General features: G+C 43.1%; 3 protein-coding genes across 3 annotated transcripts; all 3 read left to right on the top strand.

The window, feature by feature from the left end:
- Positions 1–2,658: 2,658 nt before the first annotated feature.
- On the top strand, positions 2,659–6,977 carry M421DRAFT_77754 (DDE-domain-containing protein; the record flags this gene model as incomplete). Its single annotated transcript, XM_033597353.1, has 3 exons — positions 2,659–2,813; positions 5,127–5,211; positions 6,657–6,977. Coding segments are annotated over 3 exons (561 nt in total), but the record flags the coding sequence as incomplete, so codon positions are not given.
- Positions 6,978–15,316: 8,339 nt separating this feature from the next.
- On the top strand, positions 15,317–16,803 carry M421DRAFT_426765 (uncharacterized protein). The gene is made up of 2 exons (XM_033594490.1): positions 15,317–16,119; positions 16,169–16,803. The coding sequence occupies exons 1-2, from the start codon at positions 15,366–15,368 to the stop codon at positions 16,561–16,563; spliced, it is 1,149 nt and encodes a 382-aa protein (XP_033442828.1). The 5' UTR covers positions 15,317–15,365; the 3' UTR covers positions 16,564–16,803.
- A 557-nt stretch (positions 16,804–17,360) lies between these two features.
- M421DRAFT_10438 (S-adenosyl-L-methionine-dependent methyltransferase) lies at positions 17,361–18,595 on the top strand (the record flags this gene model as incomplete). The annotated part of the gene is made up of 2 exons (XM_033587010.1): positions 17,361–17,649; positions 17,706–18,595. 2 exons carry the CDS (start codon positions 17,361–17,363, stop codon positions 18,593–18,595), a joined length of 1,179 nt encoding a protein of 392 aa, XP_033442827.1.
- Positions 18,596–21,037: the final 2,442 nt, after the last annotated feature.

Genomic DNA, 21,037 nt, shown 5'->3' with positions numbered 1-21,037 from the left:
TTGTAATCTTGCCTATTATAAAGCTAGCTTTATTAAAGTTATAGACGTCCTTATTGCAGATACCCTACATCGGGAAAAGTTTTTCCATTGTCGAAATTGGGAAATCGTGGCATTGTACTGTGGGCAACAGTAGGACTAGTAGGCCTACAACAGTTATTCAATGTGCATTCAATGTCTAGCTAATTTTGAGCCAATTTTGAGCCAACGACTCTAACAGTCCTAATGGCTCTAATGGCCACAATAACTCCTAATCCTGCTACAATAGTAGCTCTGCTTTATAAACTATACTTTTATTATATTAATATACTACTAAGTCTCCTCTTTAAAATAAGCTATTAAACAATATTATAGGCCTAGTAATAGAATAGTTATTAAGCGTAGAAGGTTTTAAGCTTAATGTTCCTTGCTAAGACACTAAGTTAAGATTCTTTGCTAGGGCTCTAGCAGCCTGAATGTTAGAAAATATAAGAATATTATTTAAGAATAGTAGGTAAACCAAGAATTTTACGCCTGGGCCTGCCTGTCCTGCAAGCTCCTGTTGCGCTGCTGCTGTGTGTGTGTGTGTGTGTGTTGTGGTCAGCAGGTGCTATGCTGTATGCTGTTGCAGCTGCTACGTTGTGTGCGGGCGCAGCTGCAGCTGCTATGGTGTGCTGTCGCAACTTCAAAACACAAACCTTTAATAAACAAACCTTCAACGCTCTATAACTCGCGTTGTAGTAGGCCTACAACAATAATTTTTCGCTTATTTTGAAGCTACAATTTCGCTCTATCTGTATGTGAAATTTCGCAATTTTTGAATATTTAATGCTAGTGCTAGCACCACTGAGGGTAGCCATGCAACGACGTTGCAACGTCGTTTCAAGTTTGTTGAATATAGGCACTTAGTGTTTTGGCTGTTGGCAACGTTAGCGCGAAATTGGGGCTGTTGGGCGCAAATTAGGGCTGTTGGGGCCGTTGAACGGCCGTTGCACGACCATGCCACGACTGTCAGCAACGGCCGGTCTAGGCCGGATTTCGAAAAACTTTTCCTGATGTACTTAGCCTTTGTCTCTTCTACAAGCTTAAACTACCTCTTTATTAATATTACATCCTTACACAGAGCTTGCTGCCTATTGTACGCTTAGTTAAAACACGTCTAAAGACTGTCTGTACGCTTAACAAAGTTAGCTGGCCACTTCTGCCCAACCTGGCCAGCGCCGCGTGCAGCTAGCAGCTTATCAGCCATATCACGTGCAGCTGCGTAGGTAGGCGCAAATCCACGCTGATCTAGGTGAAGTATATAGCTGACAATCACCTCCTCTTCTCCCTGGGTAAGCTTCCTTGAGTTAGGCTGGTAATTGCGTCGCGCGCGCTTTCCAGCGCGCTAGTCAATTAGGGTTAATTTTGGGATATTAAAGACTGTAGCAGCGCGTCGCGTACTCTGAATTTAGGCAGAATTTATAGATAAGAGAGCAAGCTGAATATCTGCTTTACTTGACTGCATAAGAGGAGCGCGGCGTGGAGGCATTGTGTGTTAAGATAGAGTAGGTGATCAAAGTTGGTGGGGTGACCGACTCGCTTGTCTGACCGACTCGCTTGCCAACCATGTTAGCTTATTAACTGCGCGCTGCACACAGCGCAAAGCCTATTAGCCTATAATAGGTTTTAAACTTTGTTAAACGTAAACCTAGACTTAAATTATATATAACTTAATAGAGGCATTACTAGAGAGTCTTGTGCAGTAACCTAGGGGTTATTAAGCCTTGGTTTAACCTTGTACGTAATGTTAAGGCTAAGTACAGTATTCTAGATAAAGATACCTATAACTTTAACAAGACTAGCTTTACTATAGGCATTAGAAACTGCTTTAAAGTAGTTACTACATTAGAGAGACGTACTAAGCCTATTAGGTTATAATAGGAGGACTGTAAGCAGGTAACTTTTATTGCTGTAATTAACGCAATAGGCTAGGCAATTGCGCCCTACCTTATCTTTAAAGCAAAGAACTACAACATATCCTAGTACTCTAACTTAAGGCCCTAATAGCGCTTTAGGGTTAACGTAGATTATCACCGAGCCAGCCATATCACCGAACCAGCCACTTTCTCTTGGCACGACCACCTTTTACCCTAACACAACATGCCTCAACAACAACAACTTTAGAATACTACTAGAGAAGGTAGAGTTATTCTTACTATCTAGGCCTTCTACGCTAGCCAATTTCGCAGTATCTGCAGCGCTGCTAGAGCGTTGAACGTACCTTATTAGTAGGTCTCTAATTGCCTTTGCAATATTACGTTTTAACTAGACGTACGCACTAATTGCTAGAAACTTACTATACTAGAGGAGCAGATAATTATCTAGTATATACTTAACCTTAATTTGCAAGGATTTGCGCCCTAGCTATATAAGGTGGCAGATATAGCTAATAAGATACTTAGTGTGCGTAGTGAAGAGCCTGTTAGCAAACTATAGGCTAGCAGGCTTGTAACGCGTTCAGACAAGCTTAAAATAGCCTTTAATTAAGCTAAGGATAGACAGAGGATACTACAGGAAGATCCTAAGATAATTAGCACGTAGTTTAAGCTAGTAGAGGATACTTAAGTTAAGTATAGTGTTTGCAACAACAATATACACAACTTTAATAAAACTAGGTTCTAGATAGGCATTGCTTTGTCTTTAAAGGTTGTAACAGGCTTAGAGAGACGTGCTCAGCTAGAGCTTGTTCAGCCAGGTGATCGCGAGTGGGTTACTATTATCCAGAGCATCTGCGCCGCTAGGTATGCAACCCTACCTTTTATTATCTACAAAGGACGCGTCTACATCTCTGCCTAGTATAAGGAGACAGGTATACCCCACAATTAGAAGCTCTTAGTCTCTAAGAATAGTTAGATAAACAATGTGCTTAGCCTTAAGTAGTTAAAGCACTTTAACACGCATATAAAGACGTGTTAGGTAGGAGTGTATAGGCTGCTTATCTTAGACAGCTATAAGAGCTATCTTAACTAGGAGTTTAAGGACTATTACCTAGAGAACTAAATCCTTACTCTCTATATACTACCTTACTTGTTGCACATCCTCTAGCTACTTAACATAGTCTATTTCTTACTATTAAAGTATAAGTACTCCTAACATGTTTAAGACTTAGCACGCTAACATGTCTTCTATATTAACAAGAAAGGCTTCCTACTAGCCTTTAGGGATGTGTTTCTTAATATATTTATAAAGGTTAACTGCTAAAAGGCCTTTAAGGTATTAGGGCTTGTTCCTACTAACATGTAGGTAGCGTTAGATCGCCTTAAAGTGCAGCTGCATACCCTACTAGCAGTACCTCTACCTAAAACACTGTAGCAATCTAAGACGCTAAGCAATACACACAAGTTTAGGTCTTAATCTAAGCTTATAAGCAACTCCTTCTAACAATTACTAAGTGCAGCGCAAGAGGGGTTCTTAAAGCTTATAAAAGGGGCTAAAGAGATACTACACAAAAACATCCTTATTAAGGCCTGCGTGCAAGAGCTTGAAGAGCAATTAGTAGTAATAACTAAGAGAAAATCGCGTAAGAGAAAGCAGATTCAGCATAGTGGCACACTTAAGTATGGCCCAGCAGCATCGCGGGTAGCTGCTGAGGCGTGTGTAGCAGCTCAGCCATCTAAGAAGACTTAGGGTGGAGGTAGTTAACTAGGAGCTTAGTTAACTGTTCAGCGCTGTAGGAACTGCAGTAAAACTAGACACAACGCACAAACGTGCTAGGAGGGTGTAGAAATATCTTCTAAATCTAATGCAAGCATGTAGTATGCTAGGTCACTATTTAATAGTAAGTAGTTGTAGTTGCAGTAACTTGTGTTAGTCGTGCTAAGAGAAAATAGCCAGTTTGGTGATATGGCCGGCTTGGTGATAATCTACGTTAGCAATAATAGCTAAACTATAAATAATATTAGTATAGCCTAGTTAAGGCACTTTATTAAGTAGATTAAGGACTAAAGGGTAGGTAGCTATATACTACTAATAAATAATAGCTATAAAAGCTATAAGTTACTTGCCTTCTAGGATCTTTGCAAGGAGAACAAGATAATTGCCCTGTATATGCCTCCACACTTATCACACATCCTGCAGCTACTTAATGTGGGCTGTTTTACCCCCTTAAAGCAGGAGTATAGCAAAGAGATTAGAGTCTTAGTAACAGACTACATTAGTTAAATTAATAAGAAGGCCTTTATTACAACATTTATAAAGGTTTTTAAGAAGGTGTTCTTAAAGGCAAATATTATATTAAGCTTTAGAGCAACTAGCTTAGTGCCTAATAACCTATTAGTAGTGCTATTAAAGCTTAATGCTAAGCTTTAGACGCTAACACCACCTCTACTAGGGGGGGCCTAACAGAACCCTAAGACGCCCACTAACGCTAACAAGATAGATGCTTAATTAACGCTGCTTTGCGATTGTATTTAAAAGCACTATAGGTTATTACTAACTCTAATAGTAGAGATTGTTAATTAGCTGCAGAGAGGCACTGTAATGCTACTGCATGGGCAGACGTTATTGGCAGCCTAAGTGCTGTAGCTTAAAGCGTTAAACAAGGCTGCTTCTAAGCGCAAATTACACAAAAGAAAGTAGATTTAGAAGGGTAGAGACCTATTAAAGGAATAGGTAGAGGATTTAATAGCCTAATATAATATTAGGGCGCAGGTAGAGGGGGAAACGCGTAAGGGTAGGGCCTAAACAGGTACAGGCAAGTAGGGTAAAAGGCACTGCAAGCACTATAGTAAGATAGGGCACAACTCGCGCATATGTGAAAAAGATATAGTAGACATTAGTAATTAAGAATATATACTGTTAGCTATAGTACAACATTGTGGTGTTGAGTAATTGCGTGTAGAAGGCCTAATGGCTTGTTGAGGCGGTCCACTCGCTTAGCCGGCCCACTCGCTGTACACTCACGTTTTGCTGTTGCCGATACTGTTGTATTACAGTCATAGTAATAACAACGGAAATTTGAGACCTGCCTAGGTACAAGTACGTTCTCACGAACTAAATATTAGTTTAGCATAATACTTAATACTGTAACTTAATGAAGTTAATATTACGTTATAACATTCTCCTGTTCTATAGTTGATAACACATGATACCCGTGCATCTAACGGCAGTTCCTACGCGCGAGATCACTCCTCCACTCTTCGCTCCAGCTTACAAATAACGTTACTCTGCATGAAGAAGGTGGCATTACGAGTCGTCCAAGGCTGATTGATTATAAGCTATCTTGACTGTGAAATGACGGAAGATCTCCAACACCACCTTGTATATCCAGCATTTGGAAGATGTGGTGAGGAGTCAGTATGAGAACGTAGCGTAATCAAACACCGTAACACTTACATGCTTGCCAATACATGTCCTGGTACCGGCACTGAACACCAGTATCGCTTTGTCCATTACAAGATACCTCTCCTCGCTCTCAAGCCACCGTTCAGGTCTGTACTCGTGTGCGTCCTCACCGAACGCCTTTATATTGAACTGCACGACTATAGCATTAATTCCAATTCTATGTCTGTTCGTTCCAAACAGTACATCTGTTGCAATTAGGCTGGCGGATGGATAGGGTAGGCTTTTTTTGTTTTTGCTTCTAGCTCCTTAAATATTAGAGATAACGTGTTTCACAAGCGAGTGCCGCACCCAACCGAGCGCCGCACTTTCAACAACAGAACGCCTGTGCAGCGCTATATCACAACACAACACAAATAAATAATTGTTCGCAGGCCTAGATAGTATTATTTAGAAGCTTTACTATTATCTACGTCCTCTATTTCTACCTTACAAGTAACGTACTCCACAAGCGAGCTGGCCACCCAAGCGAGCTGGCCACTTTTGCCAAGACCACACCGAACTTCACTCCCCCTGTAATGCCTCAACGCAACAACGTAAAAAAGCCTTTAAATAAAACACATATACAGCTTGCCCTCTAGGCTATCTAGCAAGACGCGACACTAAGCGTGCAACGTGCTGCAGCAATATACCAGGTCTCTTAAAGCACCCTAGGCACGCGCCTTACTAGAGCCTCTTCACAACGCGATTGCAAGCCCAACATAATAAGGATAACTAGTACTAAGGAGGAGGTGATTGTCCAGCATGTATTGAAGCTAGACGAGTGAGGATACCCACCCTAGCTTGCTGATGTGGAGGATATGGCCAATTCTCTGCTTGCTGAGCGCCACCAGCCCTACGTTGGCAAGAACTAGGCTGCCAACTTTGTAAAACGTTGGCTAGAGCTTAAAGTTAAATTTAATTGCAAGTACAACTATAAGAGAGCTCTGTGTAAGGATCCTAAGGTAATTAGGGACTAGTTCTAACTAGTAGAGAATACTAAAGCTAAGTATAGTATACAAGATAAAGACACCTATAACTTTAATAAGTCTAGCTTTATAATAGGTGTTATATTAATAGGAGCTATTGTTATAGGCTCTAAGCGTTAAGGGAGACTAAAGGCAGTATAGCAGGGTAACTAAGAGTAGACTAGTATTATCTAAGGCATCTGCGCGAAGGGCTAGTCTATCCTACCCTTTATTATCTTCTCTAGCAAGCACCACCTCTCTACCTAGTATAAGGAGCCTAGTATAACTAATAACTAGGTTCTTAATGTCTCTAACGACAGCTAGACTAACAACAAGCTTAGAGTTAAGTAGTTAAAGCACTTTAATAAGCACACAAAGGCGCGCACTTTTAGCAGCCATCAGCTGCTTATTCTAGACGGCCATGAGAGCCACAACTTAGTTGAATTCCACCAGTACTGTGAGGAACACAAGATTATTACCCTGTGTATCCCTCCACACTCGTCGCACCTACTGCAGCCACTTGACGTAGGCTGTTTTGCCCTGTTAAAGAAGGCCTATGGCCGCCAAGCTAAGTGGCTGATGCGCAGCAGGATTACTTACATCACTAAACTTAAGTTCTTGCTGTGCTTTAAAGCGGCTTTTGACGCCTTAATTACAGAGAGCAACATCTAGGGAGGATTTAGAGGTGCTAGCCTAGTCCCACTTAACCTAGAGGCTGTGCTATTAAAGCTTAAAGTACAGCTGCGCACAGAACGCCACCTACTATAGACAACAGTACGTAGGAGTCTAAAACACTTAGCAACACCCTAGAATTTAGGTCTTAATTAAAGCTAATTTAAGAGAGGATTTAGAGACACGCTAATAGCTTGCCAACGTCTATAGTTAACGCTCTTAATTAGCTCACTAAAGGCGCAGAGCTAATGGCGCATTCACTAGTTTTAGTGCGTAACTAGGTTGCTAACCTACAGGCAGCTAACAAGGCTACCACACGTTGTAAATCACACAAAAGGAAGCAATTATAGTAAGAGGGGACTCTAGTCTTTGCTAAGGGAGTGTGGCTAACTACTCTAAAGGAGTTTAAGGCCTGTAGTGATGGGAAGAAGGCAAAGAAGAGGTCGCGTGTTGATAGGAGCACTTAGTCTCTAAGGCGCTGTAGCACATGTAGCAAGACAGGGCACAACGCGCGAACATGCAGTAAAGATACACAGAGTACTATAGACTAGTTTAGTATACTGTATAGTATAATATATTATAGTTGTGTGCTGTAATGTTGCAAAGTATGTGCAGTATTGGTGTGGTCTTGGCAAAAGTGGCCAGCTCGCTTGGGTGGCCAGCTCGCTTGTGGAGTACGTTATAGGAATTGTTTCTAATCTTACTATAACACCTATAGTGTTATCTAACGCGCACCCTCTTTGTAGGTGTCTTACCCTTACTACAACCCCTACCCTCCTTTTTAGTAATTAAGTTAGCTACTTTACTAACTATAAGGGTCTCCTCTGCGTGTATATATTGTTGCTTATAGGTCTTGTGCTTTGTAGATGCTTCTACAGCGTCTTAAAGGTAGCCTATTTCCTCCTGCATTAACACTATATTATAAGCTATCTGCTAAGCGCCCTTTACTAACTATTTAACCTGCTTATCTAACAAACTTGCTAGAGACCCTTAATAGATTTAAATCTGCTTTTAAATTAGAGTTAACTGCTCCTCTACTTTGTAAGCAGTGTGGGGTGTCTTTAGCTCCTAGGCGATGTTGCTAGGTTTTAGTGGCGTTAGCGTGCGCAGGCGCACATTAAGCTTTAATAACACTACCTCTAGGTTGTGTAGGACTAGCCTAGCACCTCTAAAGCCTGCGCGAACGTTCTCTCTAGTGAACGCCTTACTAAATGCTGATTTAAAGGCTAGCAGGAAGGTTTCCTTATTAATATAGTGGATGCAACTGCGTGCTAAGGCCGAAACCTCGTCGCTATACAGGCGCTTTAGTGGCGAGAAGCACCCCTAAAATTAGTAAAAGGGATATAGAGCTTCCTAGGGTTTACTAACTTCTATTAATAGTTTGCTAGTAACTTCTCCTTAATACTAGAACTACTAACTTAGTTAATAGGGAAGAATTTAGTATTTAAGTAGGGGAAGCTTTAATAATTAGCCTTTAAGGCTATAAAGATAGTATTTATTGCAGAACCTGCGCTATTAAACTTTAATAAGAACCTAAAGACAATCCTAGAGTGCAATGCCTCTAGATAGGCCACTAGGGGTGTACTATTACAGTACAGGACTAATAGCATCCTGCAGACTGTTGCATATTTCTCCACAAAAAACACAAAGGCTAAGGTAAACTACACTATCTACAACAAGGAGATGCTAGCAGTTATTAAGTACGTCTAAGAATATAGCACTAAGCTAAGATCTGTAGAACACTTCACAGTTATTACTAACTACAAGAATCTAGAGTACTTCTGCAAAACAAGATTACTATTAGAAAGGCACGTTAGGTAGTTAAGCTTGTTAAGCTAGTTTTACCTAATATTTGTATACTGTCCTAGAAAGGTTAATAGCTAGGCTAATGCCTTGTCTAGACGTAAAGAGGACTTACCACTCCTAACAGGTAATAATTAAATATAAACACAAAAATTCTAGTTACTGAAATTATTTACTTAGGTACATAAGCCTGCTTACAATAAGGGGGGAGTAGGTGCTATAGTAGCATTCTAAGTAAAAATTTGCCCTACATCCCTCTAGTGCGCAGAAGGCCTCTAACCAGCACAGTTAACTGTAGCCTTATACAGGCGCTTTAGTGGCGAGAAGCAGGCGACGTCAAGTGGCTGCAACAGGTGCGACGAGTGCGGGGGCATACAGAGAGTGATTATCTTCTTCTCTCTGCAGAGATCTTGGAAAGCCACTAAGCAGTGGCTCTCATGGCCGTCAATAATAAGTAGCTGGTAGACCCTAACTAGCTTTGCATGCGTATTAAAGTAGTAGAGCTAGGCAAGCGCTAGATTATTATTATTCTAGCTAGTAGGACTAACATTAATAACCTAGTCCTATAGGAGGTCCTTAGTAAACTAGTTAGAGATAAGAACCTTGCCTGCAAGGATAAGGAATAGTAGGATAACCTTCCCTATTAACCTAACGCCTTATACTAGGGTAGCCTACTTATAATTACTAGGTTAGATCTTCTTCTACTTCCTAGGCTTCTCTAAGCTTGTTACTACTAGCTGTAACAAGATTTTGCCTATTAGGAAGCTAGACTTATTAAAGTTGTACACATCCTTGTCTATAATACTATACTTTGCCTTTATAGACTGAACAAGCGTGAACTAGGGCTGGATAACTGCTAGGTCCTCGCAGGCAGTCTGCTGGCGATTGTATGGGCGGGTCCACCGCTTCTAGAGCTCTGGTGTACGCTTTACTAAGTTGTTAACCTAGTTCTTGCTAACAGGCTTTGCGCCGCGCTCTCTTAGCAGTTTATCTGCCATATCTTGTACGTCTGCCTTTAAGGAGGGTAGGTCACGCACAGACTCCTCAAGTATACGTAGTATAACTGCCTCCTCTTCTAGCTTTGTAAGGCGCTTTGCATTTAGCTTACAGTTGTGTTAAGAGTGTGTTCTATTATGTTAGTGTTAGATTATTTATTTAGGCACTTTATAGACTTTCTTAGCATGTTAGATACTTTAAATTTAGTTTCTTAAGATATTAGATATAGCAAGCTGTACATCAGCTTTAGTATAGAGTGTAGGAGCTTGTTGTGGTTGAGACATTACGCGCTATTGTTGCGCCGGCGTTCTGGCAGCGAGAGTGCGGCGCTTGGTTGGGTGCGGCGCTCGCTTGTGAAACACGTTAATAATAAACAAATAATTTAACTAACGTAAACCCCCAGCACCCAGGCCAACCCAGCACCCAGGCCATTTCTTGCCAAGACCACAACTATTAATATTAACACGTAATGCCTTACTAACAAGATATATAATTATCTAAACAAGAGAGTAGAATTAATCTTGCCCTTTCTACTTTCTAATTATATAAATTTAAAAGCCTCTAAAGCGCTGCTTAGGCATTTAATATAATGTATATAACCTTAAGTGCTAGGTATAGAGGCAGACTCTATATTAATAATAGACATAACACACAATATAAGCTTACGCGCACTAAAGAGCGAACAATTGTATAATACATTCTTGACCTTAATTTGCGAGGATTCGCGCCCTAGCTGTGCGAGGTGGCAGATATAGCCAACAAACTGTTGGGTGTACGCGGTGGGCAGCCTGTTAGCAAGCACTGGGCTGAGCGCTTTGTAACGCGTTTAGCTGCGCTCAAGATGGCCTTTAATCAAGCTAAAGATAGGCAGAGGATGCTGCAGGAGAATCTAGAGACAATTAGCGCGTGGTTTAAGCTAGTAGAGGACACAAAAGCTAAATACAGCATATACAACCACAATGTGCACAACTTTAGTAAGACTAGCTTCTAGATAGGTGTTATTAGCTTAATAAAGGTTATTACAGGCGTAGAGAGACATAATTAACCTTAGCTTGTTTAGCCAGGTGATTGCGAGTAGGTAACAGTTATCTAGAGCGTTTGCGCTGCTAGATCTTGTACCCTACCTTTCATCATCTACAAAGGACGCGTTCACATCTCTGCCTAGTACAAGGAGGCAGATATACCACGCAATTGGAAGCTCTCCGTCTCTGAGAGCGGCTGGACGAACAACGCGCTCGGCCTTGAGTGGCTGAAGCACTTTGACGCGCATACAAAGGCGAGCCAGGTAGGGGCGTACAGGCTGCTCATTTTGGACGGCCATAAGAGCTACCTTAACTAGGATTTTAAGGACTACTACCTTAAAAACATAATCCTTACCCTCTACATAATACCTTACTTATTACACATCCTCTAGCTACTTAATATAGTCTACTTCTTACTATTAAAGCGTAAGTACTCTTAGTGCGTACAAGACTTAGCACACAAGCATATCTTCTATATTAATAAAGAAGGCTTTCTCCCTGCCTTTAAGGACATATTTTTTAATATATTTATAGCAGAGAACTGTTACAAGGCCTTTAAGGCAGCAGGGCTAGTCCCTCTTAATACGCAGGTTGTGTTAGATTACCTTAAAGTGCGCCTGCGTACCCTACTAGAACCCCTCCTCCTAGAGACGCTGTAGTAGTTAAAGACTCTAAGCAATACCTACAAGTTTAGATCTTAGTTAAAGCTTGTACGCAAGTCTTTTACTTAGTTGCCTATTACTGCGCAAGTAGGCTTCTCTTAGCTTGTTAGAGGCAGTGAGCTTATGCTGCATCACAACGCGCTTTAAGCAGCCCAGATTACTAAGCTTAAAGAGCAATTAGCAGAAATAACTAAGCAGAAATTGCGCAAAAGGAAGCAGATCTAGCAAGGTAGTACTATAAAGTATGGTGAGGCAGCAGCTCAGGTGGCCGCAGAGGCCTCTGTAGCCGCTGAGCGGTTAAAGAAGGCTTGTGGTGGTGGTGATTAAGAACAAGCTTAACTAGCTCTACAGCGCTATAGAAACTGTAGAGGGACTAGACACAACGCGCGAACGTGCAAAAAAGATATAGAGGCATATTCTAAATTAGATACAAGCACAGTGTACGCAGGCTCTATATTAAATAGCGATGAAATTGAAGAGTTGTAACGTGAGTTGGTACTGCCAAGCTTTTTTGGCCCGGGTGCTGGGTTGGCCTGGGTGCTGGGGGTTTACGTTAGTTACTAAGGAAGTGTTGCAACTACATACTAAACTTTAGCATGTGGATATCCACAACTACTAGCTCTAACAGGAGGTGGCCACTAGAAAGATTATTATAGAACACGTCTAGTCTGCAAGCATAATAGCAGACAGACTTACAAAGGTAGTCCTAGTAAATAAGTAGGAAGGTTTCCTCTAGCAACTTAGTCTAGTAAACAGGGAGTTAACAGAAGTGCTAAATAGCGTGCCTCTAGACAGGATTTAAGAACAAATTAAGGACCTTACACGCACATAAATAGTTAGCTTAAAGAGTTTCTAAGCTAAAGGGGGTGTGTTAGATAAGAGTAAGTAGTAAGAGGTTGGATCTGTGCAATTAAGCAGGGACCTGTCGCGCAGCCAATCAGCAGTTGCTAGGTCGATTAAGCGAGACCTGGCAACTCCTGATTGGCCCGCACACAGGCGGCCGCGAACAGCGCTAATTCCCCCCCCCACTTCAATCCTGTAGCAACCAGCACGACGCGGAAAAAAACACCATCGCCACAATTATCAATAAATCATTATACCACCTAATATCTCGTTAAGCACATACTCTGGCTCACAGTACGAGCATCTGACAGTAGTAGTCTGGTCAAAGGCCAATAAAGGATATCTACTTCCTAACAACTTTTGCTAAAAAGCATGCACAAGTTAACTAGACGTCTAGTTAACTGCGTAGATAATATATATCTAGCTTAAGCCAAGCCGGCTAAGCTAATGTAACCGGCTAGCTCTAGCTCATCTTTAGCTCTAGAGTCTAGACCGTTACAAGTATATTAGATTAAATACTAGCAACTTGGGCAACACACAATAGTCTCTGGACAGAAAGATATTCTATCTAAACAGCCAGCCAATTGCTAACAGCCACTTCTGCAACATGGCGCATGACTTGCTGGCTGAAGCAGAGCAGATGCTGTAGGAGCTGTGCTGGGTGGACAAGGAGGAGGACTAGGTGACTGTTAATCTTAAGTAGGTAGTTAACAACATTATATTTATAAGACAACACACGTTGTTTGTTAATGCACTAGGCAAAAAACTGCTAGGTGGGCTAGACTAGATGCTGAAGCGCGTGATCAACACAAAGGACAGACAGCGCTTAAAGCGTGCAGACAGGCAATGGAGCGTCAAGACAGTGCGGCAGTACTTATGACAGGTCGACTGCTTCTTGGAGGTTACGCACTGCAAAGAACTACTCTAGAGTTACATGGTCAAACCCACTCTGCCCTCATTCTAGTTTCTTTAGCGCTAATTCGCTTGCTTGCGCAAAGCTGTCCCCGTGCGAACGCTAACGCTTTGCCTCACCAAAACCCTACGCCACTGCAGCGGGGTGTGAGACCCACTGCGTACAATCTAGCACAGACAGGCTCCTTGCTTAGGTAGTCTTGGTTTGCGAACCATGCTATCATGCTTACAATGGTGTTATACTTTTGCTAAGATAATGCCTACAGCTTCTGATTATGCCTGCCACACAGTCTCTTCATAACAGAGAACGATAGCTTGTAGCACGGATGCATAACAGCAACGTTCTGGGATGGGTCCCACCGCGGGAGCTAAATCCAGGAGGCATGACACGTACGCAGATCAACCATGAATTGCCATTTGTCCCAAGAATCCTCATCGCCTCCAGGACAAGGCCAGGGCAGGAACGGGCCAGCCATTCTCCCTGCTGGTGGTGGCAACGCAAAGTGCCGCCTCGCACAGCTGCATCTCACCATGATGCGTAAGTAATCTATTGCATTCTTAATATGCTATGTTTGTACTACGCCTAGGGCTGCTGCTTTGAAGAATCTAGTAACCACAACTTCTTAAAAGTCACTATAATCTTTAAGCTTTGAAGCTTTAAGCTGCCATGTAGTAAGGACATCACGAGATAATGCATGACGGCAACTAGCCAGATTTCTTAGCAGTTCAATCCACTATATAAGGTTGGTAGACTTATAGGGCTGTCAAAATTCTAGGTTGAAACGGGCCAACCTTTATGATTACATACCTGATCTGATACAATCTTTTGTTATTCTGAACCTACTCATCTGATGGAAAGACTGTGTCAATAGAGAGGCCACTAATGACAGTATACTCTGACAGAGTCAATATTTGCTAAGAGCGAACTCCTAGAGATGCACTTCCTACCTCCAAAAAGACTGAACGAAAGGTTTACCCCAGTAGTCTCGCAAGCGTCTTCAAAACGAAGCAGATACCTGACAGTTTGTTACGTCTAGAAAGTCAATACCTGTACTTAAATTCCTAGAACTGTGTAAATAGAATGGTCTTTTTATCTCAAGACTAAGCGTGCAAAAGGCAGATCCCTAGAGGACTTAGAATCTGATCCTGCTACCACACATATCCTTAAGTACTTAGATTCGTTCATCCTCCCCCAGCTTTGCAGACTACGACATAACACTATGGGCAGCGTTGGTGCCAATCTGCTATTGATCCCACCAAGTCGCATTACGTACCGAGATAAACGGACAACTTGGTCAACATTCAACAGTTGAGCGCTTGCTTTCTGAATCACGCTTCAAATGCCTGTTGAGAAGAGTAGCACCGTGCCGTACCACCGCTGGTGGAAAGAAGGATCGTCTCTACTGTTTACCCCCAGCCATTCCAAGCAATCAGGTATGAGGTAATACCGTAGAACACTGCGGGTTTGAACAGGACACCTTTTGACGAATCAATGCACAGTTTGCTTGAGCTAGCATGGCGTTTTTTTGGGTGGCGAAATTTTAGCAACGGAGATTTTTTTTTCTAGATATCTCTAGTCCGTGTTGGGGACGCTACTGAAGTATTTATTTTTGAAGTGTGTATTTGTGTGTGTTTGTGCCAAACGTGGTACATATTGCTTTTGTTCTGGGAGAGAGCTGGATGTCGGTTAAATGAGTCATAAACCACAGGGACTCCTCGATACAGAGTCTCGCCAGGGCGTCGGAAACTCCTGGGGTAGAAATCCTTTGACCTTTCTGGAAGGTAGCTAGCGATCGTTTTTTCGATTGGCTTGAGTCATTCAACATTTTCTGTACGAAACGATTTTCCAGCTATTTTCCTCTGTAGGAGTTTCCGATCACCTGTCGACCCTCTGTACACGGTATTCATTGACAATTTAAATAACAAAAGCCAACTATGTAGCGAAGATCGATACTTCATGGGGCTAGCGAAGGATCATGACCGTTACATGGGACGCATCCTACGCCCCATGCTACGCCCCATGCTACGCCGCATCCCACGGCAGTGTATTTAATAATGAGCCAACTTTATCGCGCCAGGAGGGTCTAACGTTCTGCAAACCTTTGCAACACCAATCATCAACATCATGGGATTGTGGGACGTGGAAGACTATGGCACCATCGCTGATAGGGCTTGCTGGTCTATGTTCGCAGTCACAGCTTGCGAGCAGCCCTCTTATGTTGCGCCGAATGGCAGCTAACTGTCTTGTAGTCTTCGTGGCGTTGAGAGTCGGCACTCGCATATTCAGCAAAGGCGGTGGCCTTGGAATGGACGACTATATCACCGTATTCTGCGTCGTTGTGATGTTCGTCACCTGTATCCTGATCACGATCGGCACCCAGTACGGTCTTGGACGAAGAATGGAGGCCATCGATCCCCCATTGATACCGCGAGCTCTCAAGTGGAATGTAATCATCAGTTCGGTACTGATATGGACATTTTCGCTACCCAAGTTCGCCATCATTGCTACTCTCAAGCGCATTCTGAACTACGGCCTCAAGACGACGATACTATTCTGGGGCCTCGCGCTCAGCTCCCAGGCCTGTATATTGGCTACTTCGGTCTGGTGGTACGAGCAATGCGATCCGGTCGAATTCGGCTGGAACAGAACCATACCAGGCGGAAAATGTGCCAGTACCAAGGTCATGTCAGATTTGGGCTATTTCACTTCGGCCTACTCTGCCTTCCTAGATGTATTCTTCGCTTTGTACCCGATTCCATTCATTATGCGCCTCAACATGCCACTCAAGAACCGCATCCTGTTCTCGATCGCGCTGGGCCTCAGTATCCTGGCCTTCATCCTCACCATCTACAAACTCACAATCTTTGGGGAAATTTTTGTAATACTGGCTGAGAACCCGACTTGTGAGTTCTTCACCCCGCATGTTTCTCAGCACAGAACTAACTTTGTTAGACCCGGTCCCGCTTCTCGATATACTCGGTCTAGGAGAGGGTTGTATTCTCGTGGTATGCTCCTCTTTGCCCACACTGGGCCCACTCTTCCGCTTGGCCAGAGGCAAAGTTCGGACTCTCAGTGGCAGTGGCAATGGCAGTAGGACCACCAGCCAGGGACGACGCAGTAGCGCCACCCACCGAGGGCTATCCAGCACCAGCGGAAGATGGGATAAACTTCAAGGGCATCAGTTGGATGACGAGGAGAGAACATCGAGCCACGCAGGTGAAAGCATCGATAATATCCCGCTCGTCTACCACGGCGCGGACCAGATCCACAAGACACTTGAGTTTAAGGTGACCACGAGCGCAAAGGGTGACCGACGGGCGAAGCCAATTGACGATCGGGACATCTAGCTTGGTGTCAGTGTGGCGGCCAGTACTTCCTCTAGGCATCTACGCGCGCGATGGGGCAGCAGCGTCGTGGTGATGATCTGATTGGGCAAGCTTCGGTGTTGTTGAAATGATGTTGTTGAGGTAATGTTAGTAAGGTGAGGAACTGTGAAAGAGGGCGACTTGAGCGGAACTAAAAGCAACACTGAATTTCATATTCCCACAGAAAGTCTCACTTTACCTTAATGAAAACGTTATTTCGAGTCCTCAATAGTTACAGACTATTCAGCAACACCAAAGTTCAACTGCTACAATAGGTACTAACCGATAGGTCCTGTCAAAGTCGCTCGCACGAGTCCGAGGGGCTGCATGCCAAGCACGACATCCCAAAAGTGGCGTGAAAAGTACGTGAGTGGCCCAGCAGGTGGGTCTGCCCCTGAGATATCCTTGCTCACTCAAATTTCGGATACCGTGTCCTCAACTGATCAGTGCTAACCTATTCAACCCGCATGGCATTAAATCGTGCGGCTTTCTCAATGTAATTCAGGACTAATTACTCTATTGAGTAGCCGCGTGACCAAATGTCGTTGAGGACAAATTACGTATTAGGAAAGTACATATAAGAAAAATGGATCTTAGTACGCGCTTATCTGTTAAAAGAGATTTACTAACTACTATAGTATTTGGAATCCCCCAGTCAACCAGTGGATATGGCCAGAATTTTACGGTAGATAAGAACATTTCCCTTTGTCAAATAGTAGACCGAGTGTCGATTCCGTTGTTCCTGCATCTTTCCCCAAAAGTTAATTCCCATTTCCAACATGGCATCAACAGACCAACTTATCGGAGCCCTGGAGGGCCTCGACGCGAACTCCTTCGTTAACGAAGCAGAGCGCGTCCGTGCTATAGACGCGCTGAACCTGGCCTTAAGCAAAGTACATAAGCCGTGGGACATTGTTTGGCAGCACTGTTGGGTCAACCCGGCCACCAATGCATGCGTCAAGACGTTGATTGACGCGGGTGTCTTCAGCAAATGGATCGAAACCGGAGGCGGAGAGAAGACTTGCGCGGAACTGGCCGAGTTAACGGGTGCCGATGTAGTGCTTATTCGTAGGTTACATATCTGCTCTGCTTAACTCATGATGAGCATTCTGACGGCAATACAGGACGGATGATTCGGCAAATTTCTGGGCAGAATCTTGCCATCGAGACCGCCGAGGACACCTACAAGCCTACACCGTGGATACGCGCTCTCGCTGAGGATCAGGCCCTCGCCAACGTCTATGGTGAATTTTATGGCTTCGTCAATTCGCCCATGTTCAGGACTTTGCCAGCCTACCTCAAGAAGACGGGATACAAGGTCCCTACTAACCCCAACGACTGCAACTGGCAGTTCATGAGAGGCTCAAATGAAAATCTGTTCCAGTCCCTTAGCGCGAACCCTGTCGCCGCAAGGGAATTCAATGATGCCATGGAGAGTCACTCCAAGCATAACTTGACGCCCTGGGTTGATGTTTACCCAACTGAGACTCTTGTGAAAGAGTCCAAGCCTGACCGGCCCCTAGTCGTCGATGTCGGTGGTAGCAAGGGCCACGACCTGACCAAATTTCATCTGCGCCACCCTGATATCCCTGAGGGCAGTCTGGTGCTCCAAGACCTGCCCGATATTCTCAAGGAGTTGACTATTGACGACACCATCTCCATCCACCCTCATGACTTTTTTGAACCACAGCCCGTGAAAGGTGCCCGTGTCTACTTCATGCACAACGTGCTGCACGACTGGGAAGACACACAGGCGAAGCAGATCCTTTCTCACCTTGCCGAAGCTATGGAACCCGGATACTCGAAGCTTCTCATTCACGAAAGCTTGATTAGCTCTGTGAAGCCGCTCGCTCGTGTGACGACGTCCGATATTACCATGATGGCGTGCCTTGGTGCGAAGGAGAGGACGGAGGCTGAGTGGCGGGCGCTGGTGGAGAGTGCGGGATTAAAGGTGCTAAATATCTGGAGGCCACCTCACTCTGTGGAAAGTATTATTGAGGCAGAGCTAGCTTGAATTTTAGAACGTTCCGTTTTATAACGCAAATAGCAATTTCTTTAAGTTATTCACGCTTAATGTAAGTGCAGTAGTATAGCTGATAAAATATAGCAATTAATATTGCCTAATAAAAACAATACTAACGTAGATCCCAAGCGAGCGGTCTAGCTTCGCGAAATATAATTACTACCCAACTAACACAATCATGCCATCACAACGCAACGTGCAAATATCTTATACTGAAGGCATAACGCAAATTATCACCGAGCCAGCCATATCACCAAACCAGCCACTTTCTCTTAGCACAACCACCTTTTACCCTAACACAACATGCCTTAATAACAACAACTTTAGAATACTACTAGAGAAGGAAGAGTTATTATTACTATCTAGGCCTTCTATGCTAGCCAATTTTGCAGTATCTACAGCGCTGCTAGAGCGTTAAACGTACCTCATCAGCAGGTTTCTAATCACCTTTGCTGTAACGATGCAGGCAAGAAGAGAGATATCCAGAATAGGTGTGAATCCGCTACGAGGCATATAGGAGCGCTAGGATAATAAGAACACTAGGATATATTCTCTACACCTATAGGTCTTGTATAAAAGAATGTAGAAAAACTACTCTATAATGCTATAGTTCCTTGCTCCTTATATATAAGGGTTTAGTGGCAGTTTTGTGTAAGCTTATGCTATGTAACAAGGGCCATGGTCATAAGTCGCTAGAACCGTATCCTAGTGGCATCGGGTCACTGTTCGTAGAGCGTTGTTACATTTGCAATATTACGTTTTAACTAGACATACACGCTAATTGCTAGAAACTTACTTTACTAGAGGAGCAGACAATTGTCTAGTATATACTTAACCTTAATTCGCAAGGATTTGCGCCCTAGCTATATAAGGTGGCAGATATAGCTAATAAGATATTTAGTGTGTGTAGTAAAGAGCCTATTAGCAAACTATAGGCTAGCAGGCTTGTAACACGTTTAGACAAGCTTAACATAGCCTTTAATTAAGCTAAGGATAGACAGAGGATACTATAGGAAGATCCTAAGATAATAAGTGCGTAGTTTAAGCTAGTAGAGGATACTAAAGTTAAGTATAGTGTTTGCAACAACAACATGCACAACTTTAATAAAACTAGGTTCTAGATAGGTGTTGCTTTGTCTATAAAGGTTGTCACAGGCTTAGAGAGACGTGCTTAGCTAGAGTTTGTTTAGCCAGGCAATTGCGAGTGGGTTACTATTATCCAGAGCATCTACGCTGCTAGGTATGCAACCCTGCCTTTTATTATCTACAAAGGACGCGTTTACATCTCCACCTAGTATAAGGAGATAGATATTGTAGTAGTCTGGCCAAAGGCCAATAAAGGATATCTACTTCCTAACAACTTTTGCTAAAAAGCATGCACAAGTTAACTAGACGCCTAGTTAACTGCGTAGATAATATATATCCAGCTTAAGCCAAGCCGGCTAAGCTAATGTAACCGGCTAGCTCTAGCTCTTCTTTAGCTTTAGAGTCTAGACCGTTACAGATATACCCTACAATTAGAAGCTCTTACATCGGGAAAAGTTTTTCCGTTGTCGAAATCAGGAAATCGTGGCATTGTACTATGGGCAACAGTAGGACTTGTAGGCCTACAACAGTCATTCAATGTGCATTTAATGTCTAGCTAATTTTAAGCCAACAGCTCTAACAGTCCTAACAGCTGCAATAGCCACAACAACTCCTAGTCCTGCTACAATAGTAGCTCTGCTTAATAAACTATACTTTTATTATATTAATATACTACTAAGTCTCCTCTTTAAAATAAGCTATTAAACAATATTATAGGCCTATTTATAGAATAGTTATTAAGCGTAGAAGGTTTTAAGCTTAATATTCCTTGCTAAGACACTAAGTTAAGATTCTTTGCTAGGGCTCTAGCAGCCTGAACGTTAGAAAATACAAGAATATTATTCAAGAATAGTAGGTAAACTAAGAATTCTACGCCCAGGCCTGCCTGTGCTGCAGTGTGTGCTTGTTGGCAGGTTCTTTGTGGTGTGCTGTTGCAGCTGCAGCTGATACATTGTGTGCTGGCGCAGCTGCAGCTGCTGTGGTGTGCTGTCGCAACTTCAAAACACAAACCTTCAACAAACAAACCTTCAACGCTCTACAACTTGCGTTGTAGTAGGCCTACAACAATAATTTTTCGCTTATTTTAAAGCTACAATTTCGCTCTATCTGTACGTGAAATTTCGCAATTTTTAAATATTTAATACTAGTGCTAGCAGAACTAAGGGTAGCTATGTAATGACGTTGCAACTAGGCTGGCGGATGGGTAGGGTAGGGTAGGGTATAGGTATAGTCACGTGATTTATGGGTAGGAACTAGGTAGGGTACATGAGGTACCCTACCCAAACGGTTTGGGTAGGGTAGCACGTGACTGGGTATAGGTATAGGTAGGGTAGCACGTGACTAGGT

Source organism: Didymella exigua, assembly GCF_010094145.1.
Source record: "Didymella exigua CBS 183.55 unplaced genomic scaffold M421scaffold_66, whole genome shotgun sequence".
Taxonomy (NCBI): Eukaryota; Fungi; Ascomycota; class Dothideomycetes; order Pleosporales; family Didymellaceae; genus Didymella; species Didymella exigua.
Note: the sequence above shows the minus strand (reverse complement) of the source record. Positions and strands in the feature narration are given on the sequence as shown.

Bases quoted from the DNA above. Each gene is read 5' to 3' on its own strand.
- M421DRAFT_426765 (XM_033594490.1), top strand. From the start codon at position 15,366: ATGGCACCATCGCTGATAGGGCTTGCTGGTCTATGTTCGCAGTCACAG. The intron at 16,120-16,168 runs GTGAGTTCTTCA...TAACTTTGTTAG, and splicing joins ACTGGCTGAGAACCCGACTT to ACCCGGTCCCGCTTCTCGAT.